At 45.5% G+C, this 18,962-nt stretch overlaps 1 protein-coding gene across 1 annotated transcript in view; it reads right to left on the bottom strand.

Annotated features, from left to right (window-relative positions):
- Positions 1-6,754: 6,754 nt before the first annotated feature.
- Positions 6,755-18,962, bottom strand: part of LOC121579315 (endothelial cell-selective adhesion molecule-like) — a 58,724-nt gene continuing 46,516 nt past the window's right edge. Inside the window, exons 3-7 of the mRNA XM_041893806.1 lie at positions 17,657-17,858; positions 13,859-14,014; positions 11,755-11,877; positions 8,785-8,914; positions 6,755-8,595 (exon numbers count right to left, since the gene is read on the bottom strand). Coding sequence (XP_041749740.1) covers positions 8,085-8,595; positions 8,785-8,914; positions 11,755-11,877; positions 13,859-14,014; positions 17,657-17,858 — 1,122 coding nt within the window. The 3' untranslated portion in view covers positions 6,755-8,084. The remainder of the gene's footprint in view (positions 8,596-8,784; positions 8,915-11,754; positions 11,878-13,858; positions 14,015-17,656; positions 17,859-18,962) is intronic.

Raw genomic sequence — 18,962 nt, 5'->3', positions numbered from 1 at the left:
TGTTTGTTAGGTGATAAGCCAGTGTTAAAAGTTTAATATACAAAAAAAAAACGATTGTGATTCTGTTGAATTGTGTTTGGGAAATAAAGATGGACATGGTTTAAAAAAAGTTATGGTAATATTTCATTAAGCACACAAAATTGTAGGCGGCTTAACATACCCTGTCCCATGGCTCAACTTACCCCAGGGATACACAACATCCGGATATACAGTGAGGGGAAAAAGTATTTGATCCCCTGCTGATTTTGTACGTTTGCCCACTGACAAAGAAATGATCAGTCTATAATTTTAATGGTAGGTTTATTTGAATTTGAACAGTGAGAGACAGAATAACAACAAAAAAATCCAGAAAAACGCATGTCAAAAATGTTATAAATTGATTTGCATTTTAATGAGGGAAATAAGTATTTGACCCCCTCTCAATCAGAAAGATTTCTGGCTCCCAGGTGTCTTTTATACAGGTAACAAGCTGAGATTAGGAGCACACTCTTAAAGGGAGTGCTCCTAATCTCAGTTTGTTACCTGTATAAAATACACCTGTCTACAGAAGCAATCAATCAATCTGATTCCAAACTCTCCACCATGGCCAAGACCAAAGAGCTCTCCAAGGATGTCACGGACAAGATTGTAGACCTACACAAGGCTGGAATGGGCTACAAGACCATCGCCAAGCAGCTTGGTGAGAAGGTGACAACAGTTGGTGCGATTATTCGCAAATGGAAGAAACACAAAATAACTGTCAATCTCCCTCGGCCTGGGGCTCCATGCAAGATCTCACCTCGTGGAGTTGCAATGATCATGACAACAGTGAGGAATCAGCCCAGAACTACACGGGAGGATCTTGTCAATGATCTCAAGGCAGCTGGGACCATAGTCACCAAGAAAACAATTGGTAACACACTACGCCGTGAAGGACTGAAATCCTGCAACGCCCGCAAGGTTCCCCTGCTCAAGAAAGCACATATACAGGGCCGTCTGAAGTTTGCCAATGAACATCTGAATGATTCAGAGGAGAACTGGGTGAAAGTGTTGTGGTCAGATGACACCAAAATCGAGCTCTTTGGCATCAACTCAACTCGCCGTGTTTGGAGGAGGAGGAATGCTGCCTATGACCCCAAGAACACCATCCCCACCGTCATACATGGAGGCGGAAACATTATGCTTTGGGGGTGTTTTTCTGCTAAGGGGACAGGACAACTTCACCGCATCAAAGGGACGATGGACGGGGCCATGTACCGTCAAATCTTGGGTGAGAACCTCCTTCCCTCAGCCAGGGCATTGAAAATGTGTCACGAATTCAGCCGAGGCTGCCCCTCCTCCTTGCTCGGGCAGGCTTCGGCGTTCGTCGTCACCGGAGTACTAGCTGCCACCGATCGATGTTTTCTGTGTTACACTTGTCTTGTCTGTATTGATCACACCTGTTACCCATTATGTTACTTTGTTTCCCTATTTTACCCTCTGGTTCCCTCATGGTGTTGTGCGTGATTGTTCGTTGTTTTGCTATCTTTTTGTGAGCCGGTATTTGCTCTTCCCTGCGTGGAGGATTTGCTCTGCTATTGTTGTTCCAGTAAAGAACTTCGTTATTATAGTTCTGTGTCCTGCGCCTGATTCCATCCTACCGCTACACCCAGTACCATGACAGAATCACGCACCATTGTAATGGAGTCAGCAGGCACGTCCATTCCTTCAAGCTCAGAGGAGGAACGCATCCAGCAGCACTCAACCATGCTACAAACTTTGGGCACAGCTATGGATCGAGTTCTGAACACTATGGAGCGACGGGAGAGAGGAGGTTGCCCAACATCTCCTTTTCCTCCAATTCCCCCCACGTCGCTGTCCACCCATTCTAACACTGGTGCCAGTGGGATTCGGCTCTCGCTCCCGAGGGCATATGATGGAACAGCTGCCGGGTGTCAGGGGTTTCTGCTCCAGGTGGAGCTCTACCTGGCAACCATCCACCCGGCTCCCTCGGGATACGAGAGTGTGTCCGCCCTCATTTCCTGTCTGTCGGGGAAAGCACTCGAGTGGGCCAACGCGGAGTGGGGAGGTATAAATGCGGAGTCTGTGCGCTATGAGGACTTTACCCGCCATTTCCGGGCTCTATTCAATCATCCACCGGAGGGGAGAGCGGCGGGAGAGCGGTTGTTCCACCTCAGACAGGGGAAGAGGAGTGCACAGGACTTCGCATTGGGCTTCAGAACCTTGGCAGCCAGCGCGGGATGGAATGAGAGGGCCCTGATAGACCACTACTGATGCAGCCTACGGGAGGACGTTCGTCGGGAGCTGGCCTGCAGGGATACCACTCTTAACCTGGACCAGCTGATAGACTTATCTATCCGGATGGATAACCTGTTGGCCACCTGCGGTCGTCCGGATCAGGGTCCGTCCAGTCCATCCCCCAGCACTTCCGAACCTACACCCATGGAGCTTGGAGGTGCTGATGTAAGGGGGACCGGTAAGGGGACTGTTTCCTGCACCAACTATGGCCGCAGAGGACACACTGCTGGTCAGTGCTGGAAAGGGTCCTCAGGGAGTCGAGGCAGCAGGCAGGGCCCTGGTGGACCATCCCAGGTGAGTAAGCACCCAACTCACCCAGAGCTCCCTGTTGCTCACATGTGTGTGTGTGTGTTAGATTTCCTGACTTTTCCCCACATTCCCAGCATAAGGCGCTTGTAGATTCCGGCGCAGCTGGGAATTTTATAGACCGTCTGTTTGCACGTAGATTAGGGATCCCTATTGTGCCTGTTGATGTGCCCTTCACCATACAGGCCTTAGATAGTCGCCCTTTAGGGTCTGGCCTGATTAGGGAGGTTACAGCTCCACTCCGGATGGAAACGCCGGAGGGTCATGAGGAGAGAATCAGTCTCTTCCTGATCGATTCGCCTGCGTTTCCCGTGGTGCTGGGGCTTCCCTGGTTAGCAACTCATGACCCCAATATTTCGTGGCAACAGAGGGCTCTCAAGGGATGGTCACGTCAGTGCTCGGGGAGGTGTGTAGGTGTTTCCGTCCAAACCAGGTCTCCACGATGCACATTCCCCCCGAATATGCCGATTTGGCTCTCGCCTTCTGTAAAAGGAAGGCGACTCAATTACCACCCCATCGACAGGGGGATTGTGCGATAAATCTCCGGGAGGGCGCTGCACTTCTTCGGAGTCACGTGTATCCTCTGTCACAGGAGGAGACGGCAGCTATGGAAACATATGTCTCCGAATCTCTGGTACAGGGATACATTCGGCACTCCACTTCCCCTACCTCCGAGTTTCTTTTTTGTGAAGAAGAAGGATGGAGGTTTACGCCCGTGCATTGACTATCGAGGTCTCAATCAGATAACTGTAAAGTACAGTTACCCACTACCTCTCATTGCTAGTGTGACAGAGTCATTGCACGGGGCGAGCTTCTTCACCAAATTGGATCTCAGGAGCGCGTACAATCTGGTGCGTATCCGGGAAGGGGATGAGTGGAAGACGGCATTTAGTACCACTTCTGGGCACTATGAGTACCTCGTCATGCCGTACGGGTTGATGAATGCTCCCTCAGTCTTTCAATCCTTTGTCGATGAGATTTTCAGGGACCTACACGGACAGGGTGTAGTGGTGTATATAGATGATATTCTCATATACTCCGCTACACGAGCCGAGCATGTGTCTCTGGTGCGCAAGGTGCTTGGTCGACTGTTGGAGCATGACCTTTACGTCAAGGCTGAGAAATGTATGTTCTTCCAACAGTCCGTCTCCTTCTTAGGACACCGCCTGTCCGAGTCAGGGGTGGAGATGGAGAATGACCGCATTGCAGCCGTGCGTAATTGGCCGACTCCAACCACGGTTAAGGAGGTGCAGCGATTCTTAGGGTTTGCCAACTACTACCGGAGGTTTATCCGGGGCTTCAGTCAGGTAGCAGCTCCCATTACCTCCTTGCTGAAGGGGGGACCGGTGCGCCTGCGGTGGTCAGCGGAGGCGGACAGGGCTTTTGGTCACCTGAAGGCACTGTTCACTTCGGCTCCTGTGCTGGCTCATCCGGATCCCTCCTTGGCATTCATAGTCGAGGTGGACGCGTCCGAGGATGGGATAGGAGCTGTACTGTCTCAGCGCTCGGGTACGCCCACAAAGCTCCGCCCCTGTGCTTTCTTCTCAAAGAAGCTCAGCCCGGCGGAGCAAAACTATGATGTGGGGGACCGGGAGCTGTTAGCTGTTGTGAAGGCTCTAAAGGCGTGGAGACATTGGCTTGAGGGGGCAAAACACCCTTTTCTCATTTTGACTGACCACTGCAACTTGGAGTACATACGGGCGGCGAGGAGAATGAACCCTCGCCAGGCAAGGTGGGCCATGGTTTTCACACGTTTTGATTTCACCCTATCCTACAGACCAGGTTCCCAGAATGCTAAGGCAGACGCTCTGTCCCGGTTGTATGACATAGAGGAGCGGTCCAGGGAGCCCACTCCCATACTTCCAGCTTCTTGTCTGGTGGCACCGGTGGTATGGAAGGTTGACGCGGACATCAAGCGGGCGTTACGCACGGAGCCCACTACCCCCCCCAGTGTCCAGTGGGTCGTGTGTACGTTCCGTCTGATGTTCGCGATTTATTGATCTATTGGGCTCACACGTCACCCTCTTCTGGTCATCCTGGCATCGGTCGGACAGTGCGCTGTCTTAGTGGGAAGTACTGGTGGCCTACCTTAGCTCAGGACGTGAGGGTTTATGTTTCCTCCTGTTTGGTGTGCGCCCAGTGCAAGGCACCTAGACACCTGCCCAGAGGGAAATTACAACCTCTCCCCGTTCCACAACGGCTGTGGTCACACCTATCGGTGGACTTTGTTATGGACCTGCCCCCGTCGCAAGGGAATACCACGATCCTAGTCGTTGTGGATCGGTTTTAAGTCCTGTCGTCTCATTCCTTTGCCCGGTCTTCCTACAGCCCTACAGACTGCGGAGGCCCTGTTTACACACGTCTTCCGGGCACTACGGGGTACCTGAGGATATAGTGTCTGATCGGGGTCCCCAGTTCACATCAAGGGTCTGGAGGGCGTTCATGCACCATATGGGGGTCTCGATCAGCCTGACCTCAGGGTTTCACCCCGAGAGTAATGGGCAGGTGGAGAGAGTAAACCAGGATGTGGGTAGGTTTCTGAGGTCATATTGCAAGGACCGGCCGGGGGATTGGTCAGTTTACATCCCCTGGGCAGAGATGTCACAAAATTCCCTCCACCACTCCTCCACTGACCTGTCTCCCTTTCAGTGTGTATTAGGTTATCAGCCGGTCCTGGCACCGTGGCATCAGAGCCAGATCGAGGCACCTGCGGTGGATAAATGGTTTCGGCGCTCGGAGGAGTCCTGGAACGCTGCCCACGTACGCCTGCAAAGGGCTACCAGGCGTCAGAAGGTGAGTGCCGACCGCCACCGCAGTGAGGCTCCGGTGTATGCACCGGGGGACCGGGTCTGGCTCTCGACCTGAAACCTGCCCCTTCGCCTGCCCTGCCGGAAGCTGGGTCGGCGGTTTGTGGGGCTCTTTAAAGTCTTGAGGAGGTTGAACAAGGTTTGTTATAGGTTACAGCTCCCCCCTGATTACCGTATTAACCCCTCGTTCCATGTGTCTCTCCTCCGGCCAGTGGTAGCTGGTCCGCTCCAGGAGTCTGAGGTGCGGGAGGTTCCTCCGCCCCCATTGGACATCGAGGGGGCACCGGCATACTCGGTCCGTTCCATTCTGGATTTGAGGCGTCGGGTGGGGGGTCTGCAGTATCTCGGAGCTGGGTTCCCAGGAGGGACATCCTCGATCCCTCCCTGTTGAGGGAGTTCCATCGTCGTCATCCGACTCACCCTGCTCCGCGTCCTCCTGGCCGTCCCCGAGGCCGGTGCCGGCGCACGGCTGAAGCCGCGCGTCAAGGAGGGGGGGGGGGGGGTACTGTTACGAATTCAACCAAGGCTGCCCCTCCTCCTTGCTCGGGCAGGCTTCGGCGTTCGTCGTCACCGGAGTACTAGCTGCCACCGATCGATGTTTTCTGTGTTACACTTGTCTTGTCTGTATTGAGCACACGAGCACACCTGTTACCCATTATGTTAATTTCGTTCCCTATTTTACCCTCTGGTTCCCTCATTATGTTGTGCGTGATTGTTCGTTGTTTTGCTGTCTTTTGGTGAGCCGGTATTTGCTCTTCCCTGCGTGGAGGATTTGCTCTGCTATTGTTGTTCCAGTAAAGAACTTCGCTATTATAGTTCTGTGTCCTGCGCCTGATTCCATCCTACCGCTACAACCAGACGCATGACAAAATGGGTCGTGGATGGGTATTCCAGCATGACAATGACCCAAAACAAGGCCAAGGCAACAAAGGAGTGGTTCAAGAAGAAGCACATTAAGGTCCTGGAGTGGCCTAGCCAGTCTCCAGACCTTAATCCCATAGAAAATCTGTGGAGGGAGCTGAAGGTTTGAGTTGCCAAACGTAAACCTCGAAACCTTAATGACTTGGAGAAGATCTGCAAAGAGGAGTGGAACAAAATCCCTCCTGAGATGTGTGCAAACCTGGTGGCCAACTACAAGAAACGTCTGACCTCTGTGATTGCCAACAAGGGTTTTGCCACCAAGTACTAAGTCATGTTTTGCAGAGGGGTCAAATACTTCTTTCCCTCATTAAAATGCAAATCAATTTATAACATTTTTGACATGCATTTTTCTGGATTTTGTTGTTGTTATTCTGTCTCTCACTGTTCAAATAAACCTACCATTGAAATTATAGACTGATCATGTCTTTGTCAGTGGGCAAACGTACAAAATCAGCAGGGGATCAAATACTTTTTTCCCTCACTGTATATGTAGACATCTTTGTTAGAAAGAATACCATATTTCCGTTGACGGAGTGGTTCTGAATGTAAACAAACTGCTCAATTTACCCCACTCCCCTAAGTACTCTCTTTTATGCCTTGTTTCAAACAAGTGCCTCATCTTACTCATTTGATTTGACGCCTTTTGGGTCTATATCCATCAATACACTTGTCGTCAGCTTGGGATGTTGACAAGTAGAAACTCTTTGCTTTTGTATCCAGTCAGTCACAAGTGTCAACGAATAGCCTCAAATACAATTGAAAGCAAAATAAATATATTATTTACAATTTCCTTGCAGAGAGTGACCCAAAATCATTACAGCTCAATTGTGTAACCATATAACCACTTTCTTACCCGCTAAATTCCATGAAATTGACAAAATGTGTCAAATTGTATTTTATATAATATATGAGAAGATATTCCTATGCGGTAAAATAGCTACGTTTTAAGCGCTGTGTCTAAAGAGAATTGGCATGAAGTTTGATACAAGGAACATGAAAAGGCAAAAAGTGTACTTTACATTTAGAAAATGTAGTAGCAAATGTTCAATCTAGTATGCCCTGTTATTTTATTCTCTTAACTGCATGATGCTAGGCAGGTATTCAGCAGTAGTCCACCATATTTTTACACTAATATACTCATTTGAGAAGTTAAAATAGATAGAATAAAATGAATAACATGCTGTTCTTCAAACTAATTTGGTCCTTCATAATCTAGTTGTCATATCTATCTGCAGGAATGCACAAAGAAGTAAATCGGGGGATCTACGCATTAACTGTTCTTGCTGCACATCAGTGTGTGCCATGCGTCATGAGATCTTGTCAAGTCCCCGTTTTCAAAGTGACATCATACAATGGCCTTGATAGGACGTGGTAGATCGAGTGAATACAATCTTGTCAGAGAAAAACCGATGACTTGAAAATAGTTGCATTGGAAAACGAAGTAAAAAATACACTGATTGAATGTACAATAGAAAAAAAACTAAATACCGCACAAATGTATGAAATCCAGATACATATTTTGTATACATAATGAGTATAAAAATCATTTAAATAAAATGTACTTCCGTATACTTTATTAAATAAAATTGCCTTGTGTAGCAACTCAGTCAGTCTCTTTTAAGGTCTTACCAATGATCTCACTGCATTTTGAGCGGGTCAAATGCTCCACCTTCGAAGGCCAATTCAAGTGTTAATGCTCTTTTTCCTTTTTAAAATATATGTGAGTAAGTACAGTTGAAGGGTAAAGGGACACTGCAACATGACAGACTGGTGCTACACCAGCGAGCCGGCCTGGTTCTGAGCTGGCACCATGATGGGAACCCCTCCCATGCGGGAGATGTTGGACGCGGTCACGGCAGTGGGCAGAGGTGGCGGGCGCGGGGCCGGAGGCACTGCCTGGGGCTGGGTATAGGTCTGTGGGTGCTGTGTTCTGGGGCTACCATTGGCACTGGGTGCTGCAGAATTAGCCGGTTGACCGCGGGGCAGGATTGTAGTAGTGTTGAAGCCGTAGCCTGGCAGGGCGTGGCCATGGGTGGGTGTGGAGGCTCCATGACGCGTCCCGAGGCGGTAGCCAGAGACGCTGCCTGTGGCAGTGATGATGGAGGCGGTGTCGGAGGGAGGGTGCTGGGGATACTGCTGGAGGTGGTGCTGGGATGGGGGCTCCCTCTGGTGGGGCCTGTTGGTGGTGGTGATGGAGGAGAGTGTGCCGCTTTTGGAGACTACGTCCGAGCCAGAGCCGCCGCTTTTTGCCCACGAGACGCGGCTGGGCGCCTGAGCGTCCTCCCTAGGGGTGGAGAGGAGGGCAAGAAGGGATGAGAGACTGGCTGACATCCATATGGCACACGCACACCTTCATGGTCACAGGTATACAACAGTATACATACGGTATGTTCTTTGTATCGTATACAAATATGTGCACATCAATCACAATTAACACACACACACACACAGCAATAGTGAAGGTGAGTCTAACTTGATGTCATTGGCCAGGTCATCCTCAGAGTCTCTTCTTCTCCTCAGAAGACAAACGAGGAAGAGGATGATGAAGATTAAGCCCAGCACAGAGCCCACCGTGGCCCCAGCAATCATCCCCGCGTTGGTCGCTGGGGAAACGCACATACACACAACATTAACACACTTGCACTACAGATCTGTGGTATAGTACCTTCACTCTCCAGGGGAAATTAAATAAAATACACTGTTTAGACGCTGTAGTAGTTTACCCTTTGCGGTCCGAACGATAATAAAACTACAGCAGCAGCATGTTTTTGTACATTAATTTTGTTCTTACATTCACTCGATACCCAGCTCTCTTAACCCAACAGTAAAAGTACAGCAGCCTGTGACCGTTAAGTGTTTTTAAATGACTAGGCAGAGCTCTGTCTTCTTTGTGGCAGTGTAAAGATAGCGTACAGACAAAAAATACAATTAAACCTCTAAATTAAATGTCAATGAATTAACAGAGCAGCACCAACCAACGTCCCTTTTCTATTGATGTTTCCTTTAAAGAAGCTTAATTGCATTTTTTGTCCTATATATTTTATACTGTAGTCTCCCAGAAACTTTGAGTATTCAGACCCTTCGCAATGAGACTAGAAATTGAGCTCAGGTGCATCCTGTTTCCATTGATCATCCTTGAGATGTTTCTACAACTTGATTGGAGTCCACCTATGGTAAATTCAATTGATTGGACATGATTTGGAAAGGCACACACCTGTCTATATGAAGGTCCCACAGTTGACAGTGCATGTCAGAGCAAAAACCAAGCCATGCCTTTTAAAATGATAAACTTGGATTAGCAAACACAACGTGCCATTGGAACAGGACTGATGGTTGCTGATAATGGACCTCTGTACGCCTATGTAGATATTCCATTAAAAATCAGCCGTTTCCAGCTACAATAGCGATTTACAACATTAACAATGTCTACACTGTATTTCTGATCAATTTGATGCTACTTTTCTTTCGAAAACAAGGACATTTCTAAGGGACCCCAAACTTTTGAACGGTAGTGTATGTAAATTAGATATCCGTTTTTTATTTTTTTATACATTTTCAAACATTTCTAAAAACCTGTTTTCGCTTTGTCATTATGGGGTATTGTGTGAAGATTGATGAGAAAAAATTAATAATTCAATCTATTTTAGAATAACGCTGTAACATAACAAAATGTGGAAAAGGGGAAGGGGTCTGAATACTTTCCGAATGCACTGTAGAATAATAGTGAAGACATCAAAACTATGAAATAACACATATGGAATCATGTAGTAACCAAAAAAGTGTTAAACAAATCAAAATATATTTTATATTTCAGATTCTTCAAATAGCCACCCTTTGCCTTGACAGCTTCGCAAACTCTTGGCATTCTCTCAACCAGCTTCACCTGTAATGCTTTTCCAACCGTCTTGAAGGAGTTCCCCCATATGCTGAGCACTTGTTGGCTGCGTTTCCTTCACTCTGCGATCCGACTCATTCCAAACCATCTCAATTTGATTGAGGTCGGGGGATTGGGGAGGCCAGGTCATCTAATGCAGCACTCCATCACTCACTTGAGAAACAAATGATAGTCCCACTAAGCCCAAACCAGATGGGATGGATGGTGTATCGCTGCAGAATGCTGTGGTAGCCATGCTAGTTAAGTGTGCCTTGAATTCTAAATAAATCACAGACAGTGTCACCAGCAAAGCACCCCTACACCATAACACCACCTCCTCCATGCTTTACGGTGGGAAATACACATGCGGAGATCATCCGTTCACCCACACCGCGTCTCACAAAGACACAGCGGTTGGAACCAAAAATCTAAAATTTGGACTCCAGACCAAAGGACAAATTTCAACCAGTCTAATGTCCATTGCTCATGTTTCTTGGCCCAAGCAAGTCTTGTCTTCTTATTGGTGTACTTTAGTAGTGGTTACTTTGCAGCAATCGACCATGAAGGCCTGATTCCTCTGAACAGTTGATGTTGAGATGTGTCTGTTACTTGAACTTTGTGAAGCATTTATTTGGGCTGCAATTTCTAAGGCTGGTGACTCTAATGAACTTATCCTCTGCAGCAGAGGTAATTCTGGGTCTTCCATTCCTGTGGCGGTCCTCATGAGAGCCAGCTTCATCATAGCGCTTGATGGTTTTTGCGACTGCACTTTCAAAGTTCTTGAAAATGTACGTATTGACTGACCTTCATGTCTTAAAGTAATGATGGACTGTCATTTCTCTTTGCTTATTTGAGCTGTTCTTGCCATAATATGGACTTGGTATTTTACCAAATAGGGCTATCTTCTGTATACCTCCCCTACCTTGTCACAACACAACTGATTGGCTCAAACTCATTAAGAAGGAAAGACATTCCACAAATTAACTTTTAACAAGGCACACCTGTTAATTGAAATGCATTCCAGGTGACTTTAGCTGGTTGAGAGAATGCCAAGAGTGTGCAAAGCTGTCATCAAGGCAAAGGGTGGCTATTTGAAGAATCTCAAATATAAAATATATTTTGATTTGTTTAACCATTTTCTGGTTACTACATGATTCCATGTGTTATTTCATAGTTTTGATGTCTTCACTATTATTCTACAATGTAGAAAATAGTACAAATAAAGTCAAACCCTTCAATGAGTAGGTGTTCTAAAACTTTTGACTGGTAGTGCGCACGCGCACGCACACACACACAATATCTAAAAACGGTAAATGTGCATTACAATTATTATTTTTTGGTGCACATTAGATGAAGGAAAACTCAATTTAAGTGAAGGGCAGTGCATCAGTCCCAATTAAAATGCATTTCTTAATTACTTGCTCTGGTATCTACATGCTCTGGTTTTCAAAGCCATTTCACGTACCAGGAGTCAACTGTTTTAAGAAGCACATTTCTCTACATTCTGACTGGCCCACATAGCGTATAGTGAGTCTTGTGTGTCCAGTGTTGTACTATAACAGTACGTACAGGTGATGACCTCCAGGTTGATGTAGCATCGCTCTGTGCCGGCCGTGTTGCTGGCCGAACACATGTACTTCCCCGACATGTTGCTGCTCAGGTTGCTCAGCTTCAGGGTGCCTGTCTTCTCATCTGTAACACACACAGACACACACCCATCAGTGGTGGTCGTGCCATTTAAGATGAGGGAGGACTATTTTTATTTTTATAAGCATGGCCTTATTTCTATTACAGCATATTGGATGACTGTCATTCATATTCCATTCACCCAGCTCAATGTAATATCGATAGGTTTAGGCTACTACATGATACTCTAATGTTCCCTATACCTATCATGAGGTTGCTACAACCTAGCCTATGAATGAAAGTTTACAACGTAGGTAGGTGCACAGGTCAAGGTACATTTGAGCAATCAAGGTGACAGACATTGACACATTCAATATCACCTTGCACACTCTTGCCTGCATTTAGCTGATCTAGGGTGTGCAAATGAGATTGTCTATTGGACAAATTCAGGTATGTTTATCCCCGTTTCGGTCTGCTTAAGAAACCTTTTTCAACAGAATCATCGGAATGAATACATTCCTGATCACATGCAAATATAGTTCACTTTCATAGCAGCCACATAACAGCATGATCCCTTTCATCATTGTATTCCTTCTCGCATCTACTCGCTCTCCTTCGCTCACCTTTTCCCTTCGCTTGTGAACATCAGTGCACAACACATCAGCTTTCTGTGACGAGGGCGAAAAGAAAGTTTCCAAGCCAAACCTTCATATCATAACCGCTACAAACAGCCTACATAGTTGTCACCATATTAACGTCAGTTAACATAGCTATTAGAACTAATGTGCTAGTAAACCACATACAATTATGCAGTACAGTGTACAGTCAGCAGCAAGCAGTTACACAGGCGGGCCTCGAAGCAATAAATTAATAAAACCAAAAGCTTACCTTGACTTGGAAGAGTTCCAGTGTTGGATAGCCATAACCAGCTAGCTAACATAGCATCCCTCTCGGTTTGAGCCGGGTGTTTGAGTAGGCTAAACTAGCTAGCTTCATTCGCTAGCTAAGTAAGTGAAAGTGAGGAGGATGGTCCTCCCCTTCCTCCTCCTAGGAGCCTCCACTGACACCCATACAGTGTCCATATTAGGACAGCATTGTCAGTCCTGTCATTACTGCGGCTGTCCTTATATGGACACTGTGCATTGATCATATGCGCTTTTTCCTTATCATTAAATCACTACTAACCAGATTTTTTTTTTTTTACCAAACAATGTGGGATACTTATCCAATTCTTGCACTCCATAAATGAGAGGAAATAGTATGGGAACACTGATTATGGGTTTGTGATTTTTTGTGTGATTTGAGCAGAGTCACATTAGGATTCAACCTCATGTGTGCTTTAATCTAGTCCCAAACAGATTAGCCCCTAAATCTCCAAGTCAAAACAAAAACAGAACAATGTCACAGATATGCCAACTGAAACTCCGATTTGTTTATGCACAATCCTTTTGATTGCCTGTTCCATTTCACATTAAGTGTCCTTAAATCCACATAGATACATGGTAGCCACATACGTATGTATAGTTTATTACTAAGTACAGATTGATACAACACACTCACAACCATTCTACCCGGTTGGTTGTGTAGTTACACAATACATAGTACCTGTAACTTTAGGACACTTAATGTAAAGTGAGACCTGATTGCCTACTGATTGCCTCAATTCACATGTAACTTTTTTAAATCCCTTTGCCATTGTCAAAATTATACCCTCTGCTTTGTCATTAAATTAAACCCTCTGCTTTGTCATTAAATTATACCCTCTGCTTTGTCATTACGTTTGCTTATGGTACATACTGTACACATTTCTTATCCAGAGCAACTCACATTACGTGTGTACAACAACTTGGCTGAACAACATTCTATTACAGTACTCTCAAAGTTCAAAGTTATCAAATTGCAGAAAGAAAGCAAGCTCTCCCTGAAATACAGGACATTTACAATAAATACACTGTATATCTGAGTAACCAAAAGGTTTTGCTTATGATGTTGGTTACTAAAGCTTGACCGCCATGTTTCAGATGTCAGACTGCAGTTAGTTACTCACTGAGCATGGGAGAGAAGAAGACTTCAGACGTGGGGCTGGTCTTATGCCACTTGTACATGGGGATGGGCTTGCCTGACTTGGACTTGCAGCTCAGCGTGACGTTGCCTTTCAGAACTGGCTTCCCCGACAGAGAGCACTCTGGGACAGCAGGAGGGACTGAGATATAGGATAGAGGTTTGGGAGATGGTTAGTTGAACTTTGTGATGAGATGCTAAATTAGAGTCATTTGAATAATGATAGATAAAATAATGTTTAGGATTTAGGGTAGTGGCAAACAGCGTAACTATTGTGTTAAGATACATACAGGAACATGTGTGTACAGGTATGTGGGTGCGCATGTACTGTATGCGGGTATATGTGCAAGTAGAGCACATCTGTAAGTGTGTGTATATGTTTGTGTGTGTGTGCCTTCTTGTTAGCGTTTGATCATATACAGTGCTTTCAGAAAGTATTCATACCCCTTGACTTATTCCACATGTTGTGTTACAGCCAGAATTCAAAATTGATACAATTTAGCTAATTTATTGAAAATTAAATAGAGAAATATCTCATTTAGATAGGTATTCACACCCCTGAGTCAATACCTTGTAGAAGTACCTTTGGCGGCGATTACAGCTTTGAATCGTCTTGGGTATGTCTGTATCAGCATTGCACATCTGGATTCTGGGATTTTCTCCCATTCTTCCTTGCAGATTTTCTCAAGCTCTGTTAAGTTAGATGGCACACGGCGGTGAACAGCAATCTTCAAGTCTTCCTCAGATTTTCAATGGGATTCAAGTCTGGGCATTGTCTGGGCCACTCGAGGACTTTCACATTCTTGTTCTGAAGCCATTCCAGCGTTGCTTTGGCTGTATGCTTGAGGTCATTGTCCTGATGGAATGTCAATATTCACCCCAGTCTAAGGTCCTGCCAGAAGGACACTCTGAAGCAGGTTCTCATAAATAAAAGGATTTGCCTGTATTTGCCTCCGTTCATTGTTCCCTCTATCCTTACCAGTCTCCCAGTCCCTGCCGCTGAAAAGCATCCCCATAGCATGATGCTGCCACCACCATGCATCCCGGTAGGGATGGTGTTAGACGGGTGATGAGCTGTGCCTGGTTTTCTCCAGACATAGCCATTTGCATTCAGGCCAAAGAGTTCAATTTCTGTCTCATCAGACGACATAATCTTTTGCCTTATGCTCAGTGTCTTTCACATGCCTTTTCCAAACTCCCGATGTGCTGTCATGTGCCTTTTTCTCACGAGAGGCTTCCGTCTGGCCACTCTCCCATAAAGCCACAGATTGGTGAAGTGCTGCAGAGACTGTTGTCCTTCTAGCAGGTTCTCCCATCTCAGCCTAGGAACTCTGTAGTTCTGTCAGAGTGGTCATTGGGCTCTTGGTCACCTCCCTAACCAAGGTTCTTCTTGCCCGGTTGCTCAGTTTGGTTGGACGGCCAGCTCCAGACAGAGTCTGGGTAGTTATATATATATATATATATATATATACACACAGTGGGGAGAACAAGTATTTGATACACTGCCGATTTTGCAGGTTTTCCTACTTACAAAGCATGTAGAGGTCTGTAATTTTTATCATAGGTACACTTCAACTGTGAGAGACGGAATCTAAAACAAAAATCCAGAAAATCATTTTTAAGTAATTAATTTGCATTTTATTGCATGACATAAGTATTTGATCACCTACCAACCAGTAAGAATTCCGGCTCTCACAGACCTGTTAGTTTTTCTTTAAGAAGCCCTCCTGTTCTCCACTCATTACCTGTATTAACTGCACCTGTTTGAACTCGTTACCTGTATAAAAGACACCTGCACACACACTCAATCAAACAGACTCCAACCTCTCCACAATGGCCAAGACCAGAGAGTTGTGTAAGGACATCAGGGATAAAATTGTAGACCTGCACAAGGCTGGGATGGGCTACAGGACAATAGGCAAGCAGCTTGGTGAGAAGGCAACAACTGTTGGCGCAATTATTAGAAAATGGAAGAAGTTTAAGATGACGGTCAATCACCCTCGGTCTGGGGCTCCATGCAAGATCTCACCTTGTGGGGCATCAATGATCATGAGAAAGGTGAGGGATCAGCCCAGAACTACACGGCAGGACCTGGTCAATGACCTGAAGAGAGCTGGGACCACAGTCTCAAAGAAAACCATTAGTAACACACTACACCGTCATGGATAAAAATCCTGCAGCGCACGCAAGGTCCCCCTGCTCAAGCCAGCGCATGTCCAGGCCCGTCTGAAGTTTGCCAATGACCATCTGGATGATCCAGAGGAGGAATGGGAGAAGGTCATGTGGTCTGATGAGACAAAAATAGAGCTCTTTGGACTAAACTCCACTCGCCGTGTTTGGAGGAAGAAGGAGGATGAGTACAACCCCAAGAACACAATCCCAACCGTGAAGCATGGAGGTGGAAACATCATTCTTTGGGGATGCTTTCTGCAAAGGGGACAGGACAACTGCACCGTATTGAGGGGAGGATGGATGGGGCCATGTATCGCGAGATCTTGGCCAACAACCTCCTTCCCTCAGTAAGAGCATTGAAGATGGGTCGTGGCTGGGTCTTCCAGCATGACAATGACCCGAAACACACAGCCAGGGTAACTAAGGTGTGGCTCCGTAAGAAGCATCTCAAGGTCCTGGAGTGGCCTAGCCAGTCTCCAGACCTGAACCCAATAGAAAATCTTTGGAGGGAGCTGAAAGTCCGTATTGCCCAGCGACAGCCCCGAAACCTGAAGGATTTGGAGAAGGTTTGTATGGAGGAGTGGGCCAAAATCCCTGCTGCAGTGTGTGCAAACCTGGTCAAGACCTACAGGAAACGTATGATCTCTGTAATTGCAAACAAAGGTTTCTGCACCAAATATTAAGTTCTGCTTTTCTGATGTATCAAATACTTCTGTCATGCAATAAAATGCAAATTAATTACTTAAAAATCATACAATGTGATTTTCTGGATGTTTGTTTTAGATTCTGTCTCTCACAGTTGAAGTGTATCTATGATAAAAATTACAGACCTCTACATGCTTTGTTAGTAGGAAAACCTGCAGAATCAGCAGTGTATCAAATACTTGTTCTCCCCACTGTATATCTGGGGAAGGATATAAAACAATTTCTAGAGTGTTGAAAGTTTCCAAAGGCACAGTGGTCTCCATCATTGGGGGATATATCCCTCAATGATGGAGACCACTGTGCCTTTGGAAACTTTCAACACTCTAGAAATTGTTGTATATCCTTCCCCAGATATATGCCTCATCACAATTCTATCTCTGAGATCTATGGACAGTTCCCTGGACTTCATGGTATAGTTTCTGCTCTGACTTACACTGTCAACTGTGGGACATTATATACTGTAGACAGGTGTGTATATTTCTAAATCATGTCCAAACTATTGAATTGGCCACAGATGGACTCCAATGAAGTTGTAGTGACGTCAAGGATGATCAAAGGAAATTGGATGCACCCGAGCTCAATTTGGAGTGTCATAGCAAAGGGATGTGAATACTTATGGAAATTCGATTTCTGTATTTCACTTTCAATAAATTAGCAAACATTTCTAAAAACATGGTTTTCACATTGTCATTTTGGGGTATTGTGTGTAGATGGGTGAGAGAAGGCAATCAATTTAATCCATTTAGAATTCAGGCTCTAACAACATTTTGAATAAGGGGTATGAATACTTTCTGATGGCACTGTATATGTACATGCGTGCCTCATTCTACATGTACAGCTCATAAGAATACACATATGGCGTACTGCATGACTACAATAACTACATAAGGGGTCTCCTCGTCCTTACCAATGACGTTGAGGGTAAGTTCTCCGGTCAGGCCATGGGCCCCGGGGATGATGACCTGGCAGAAGTAGCGTCCTGAGTCCGACTCCTGCGTGTTGTTGATGTACAGAGACAGGTTGGCCGAGGGCATGGTTGCTGTGAAGCCTACGCGCTCCCCAAACTGCGGGCTGCCTAAACTGATCGAGTCTGGGGTGTAGGAGATTATCTGTGTGGGTTGGATGGAGGGGACAAGAGCCATGAAGATTGTTGAAAAGCTCCCTAGAATATCCTTTTGCCTATTCTTTATTTTACACCATGTAGTCTACCATTACTAAGCTGTTCTCTTAGCTAATGTTATGTTCTTAATAGAGCCATGACAAGGCAATATTGAGTGCATTGGAGTATGAATAGAAGTAGAGTACTTTAAAATATGACAAAGACATTAGAAGATAAAACCACATTGTCTTTCAAATCATATAGATCTTTATGCAAACAAGCAAGACAGAATTATCCTTTCGAGCTAAAGACTAACAGGCCGATTCAGAGTTGAGATAAAGGCGCACAACTCAGACATTCTGTAGTTAAATCCGACTACCGTTCCATGACTGGGCCTTTAGCCAAAGCAGCTTGCTCTGTTCAGGCCAATAACTGCAATATCCCAATCTACTGCTGGTGAGTGCTACTGTAGTGGAATGGTAACTACTAGACTCAAACAGGATTTTTTTTGTCTTTGTTTTATCCCCTTTGGGACTTGGTCCATCTGTATACTACTGTAAAACAATATGGAATAAGCAAATACAAGCCCATGCAGGTCCCTACATAGTGTTGTCTGTGGATGCAAGTTTGAAAATCAAAGTCAGATGAGAGCCTTATGGCCAACTGCCCGCTTCCGCCAAAATTTGTTTTGGTTTTGTAAAGGGTTAACCCCAACCTAACCCCAAAATAGAAACTCTGTCAAGTGGTTAGTCATATCACTTGATAGCCTAATTTTCTGAAATGTTACGGGTAAAATATATTGTATAGATGGAGTGCTAAGCCTTTTATTTGATTCATTTCTGAGTGTTTCCAAAGGAAGAGCTTTGCCAGATTAACAGCAGTCAACATCCTTCATGAGAATAATCCCCACGTTACGGCCACAGATGGCTAAGCAAGTAAGATTTTCAGTTGTAGTTGGGAGCTTTTAATCAAAAACTGCACAAAAGAGCAAACATATCTGTAATAATCAACAGACAAATTATAATTATCACAAGTCTGAGTTAAACATGAAATTAAACCCTAACAAAATGTAATACATTCATCATTTTAAGTTGACTTAAAAAATAATACAGAT

The sequence above is a fragment of the Coregonus clupeaformis genome, chromosome 13 (assembly GCF_020615455.1).
Source record: "Coregonus clupeaformis isolate EN_2021a chromosome 13, ASM2061545v1, whole genome shotgun sequence".
Taxonomy (NCBI): domain Eukaryota; kingdom Metazoa; phylum Chordata; class Actinopteri; order Salmoniformes; family Salmonidae; genus Coregonus; species Coregonus clupeaformis.
The sequence above is the reverse complement of the archived record's forward strand: the minus strand, read 5'-3'. Positions and strand labels throughout refer to the sequence as shown.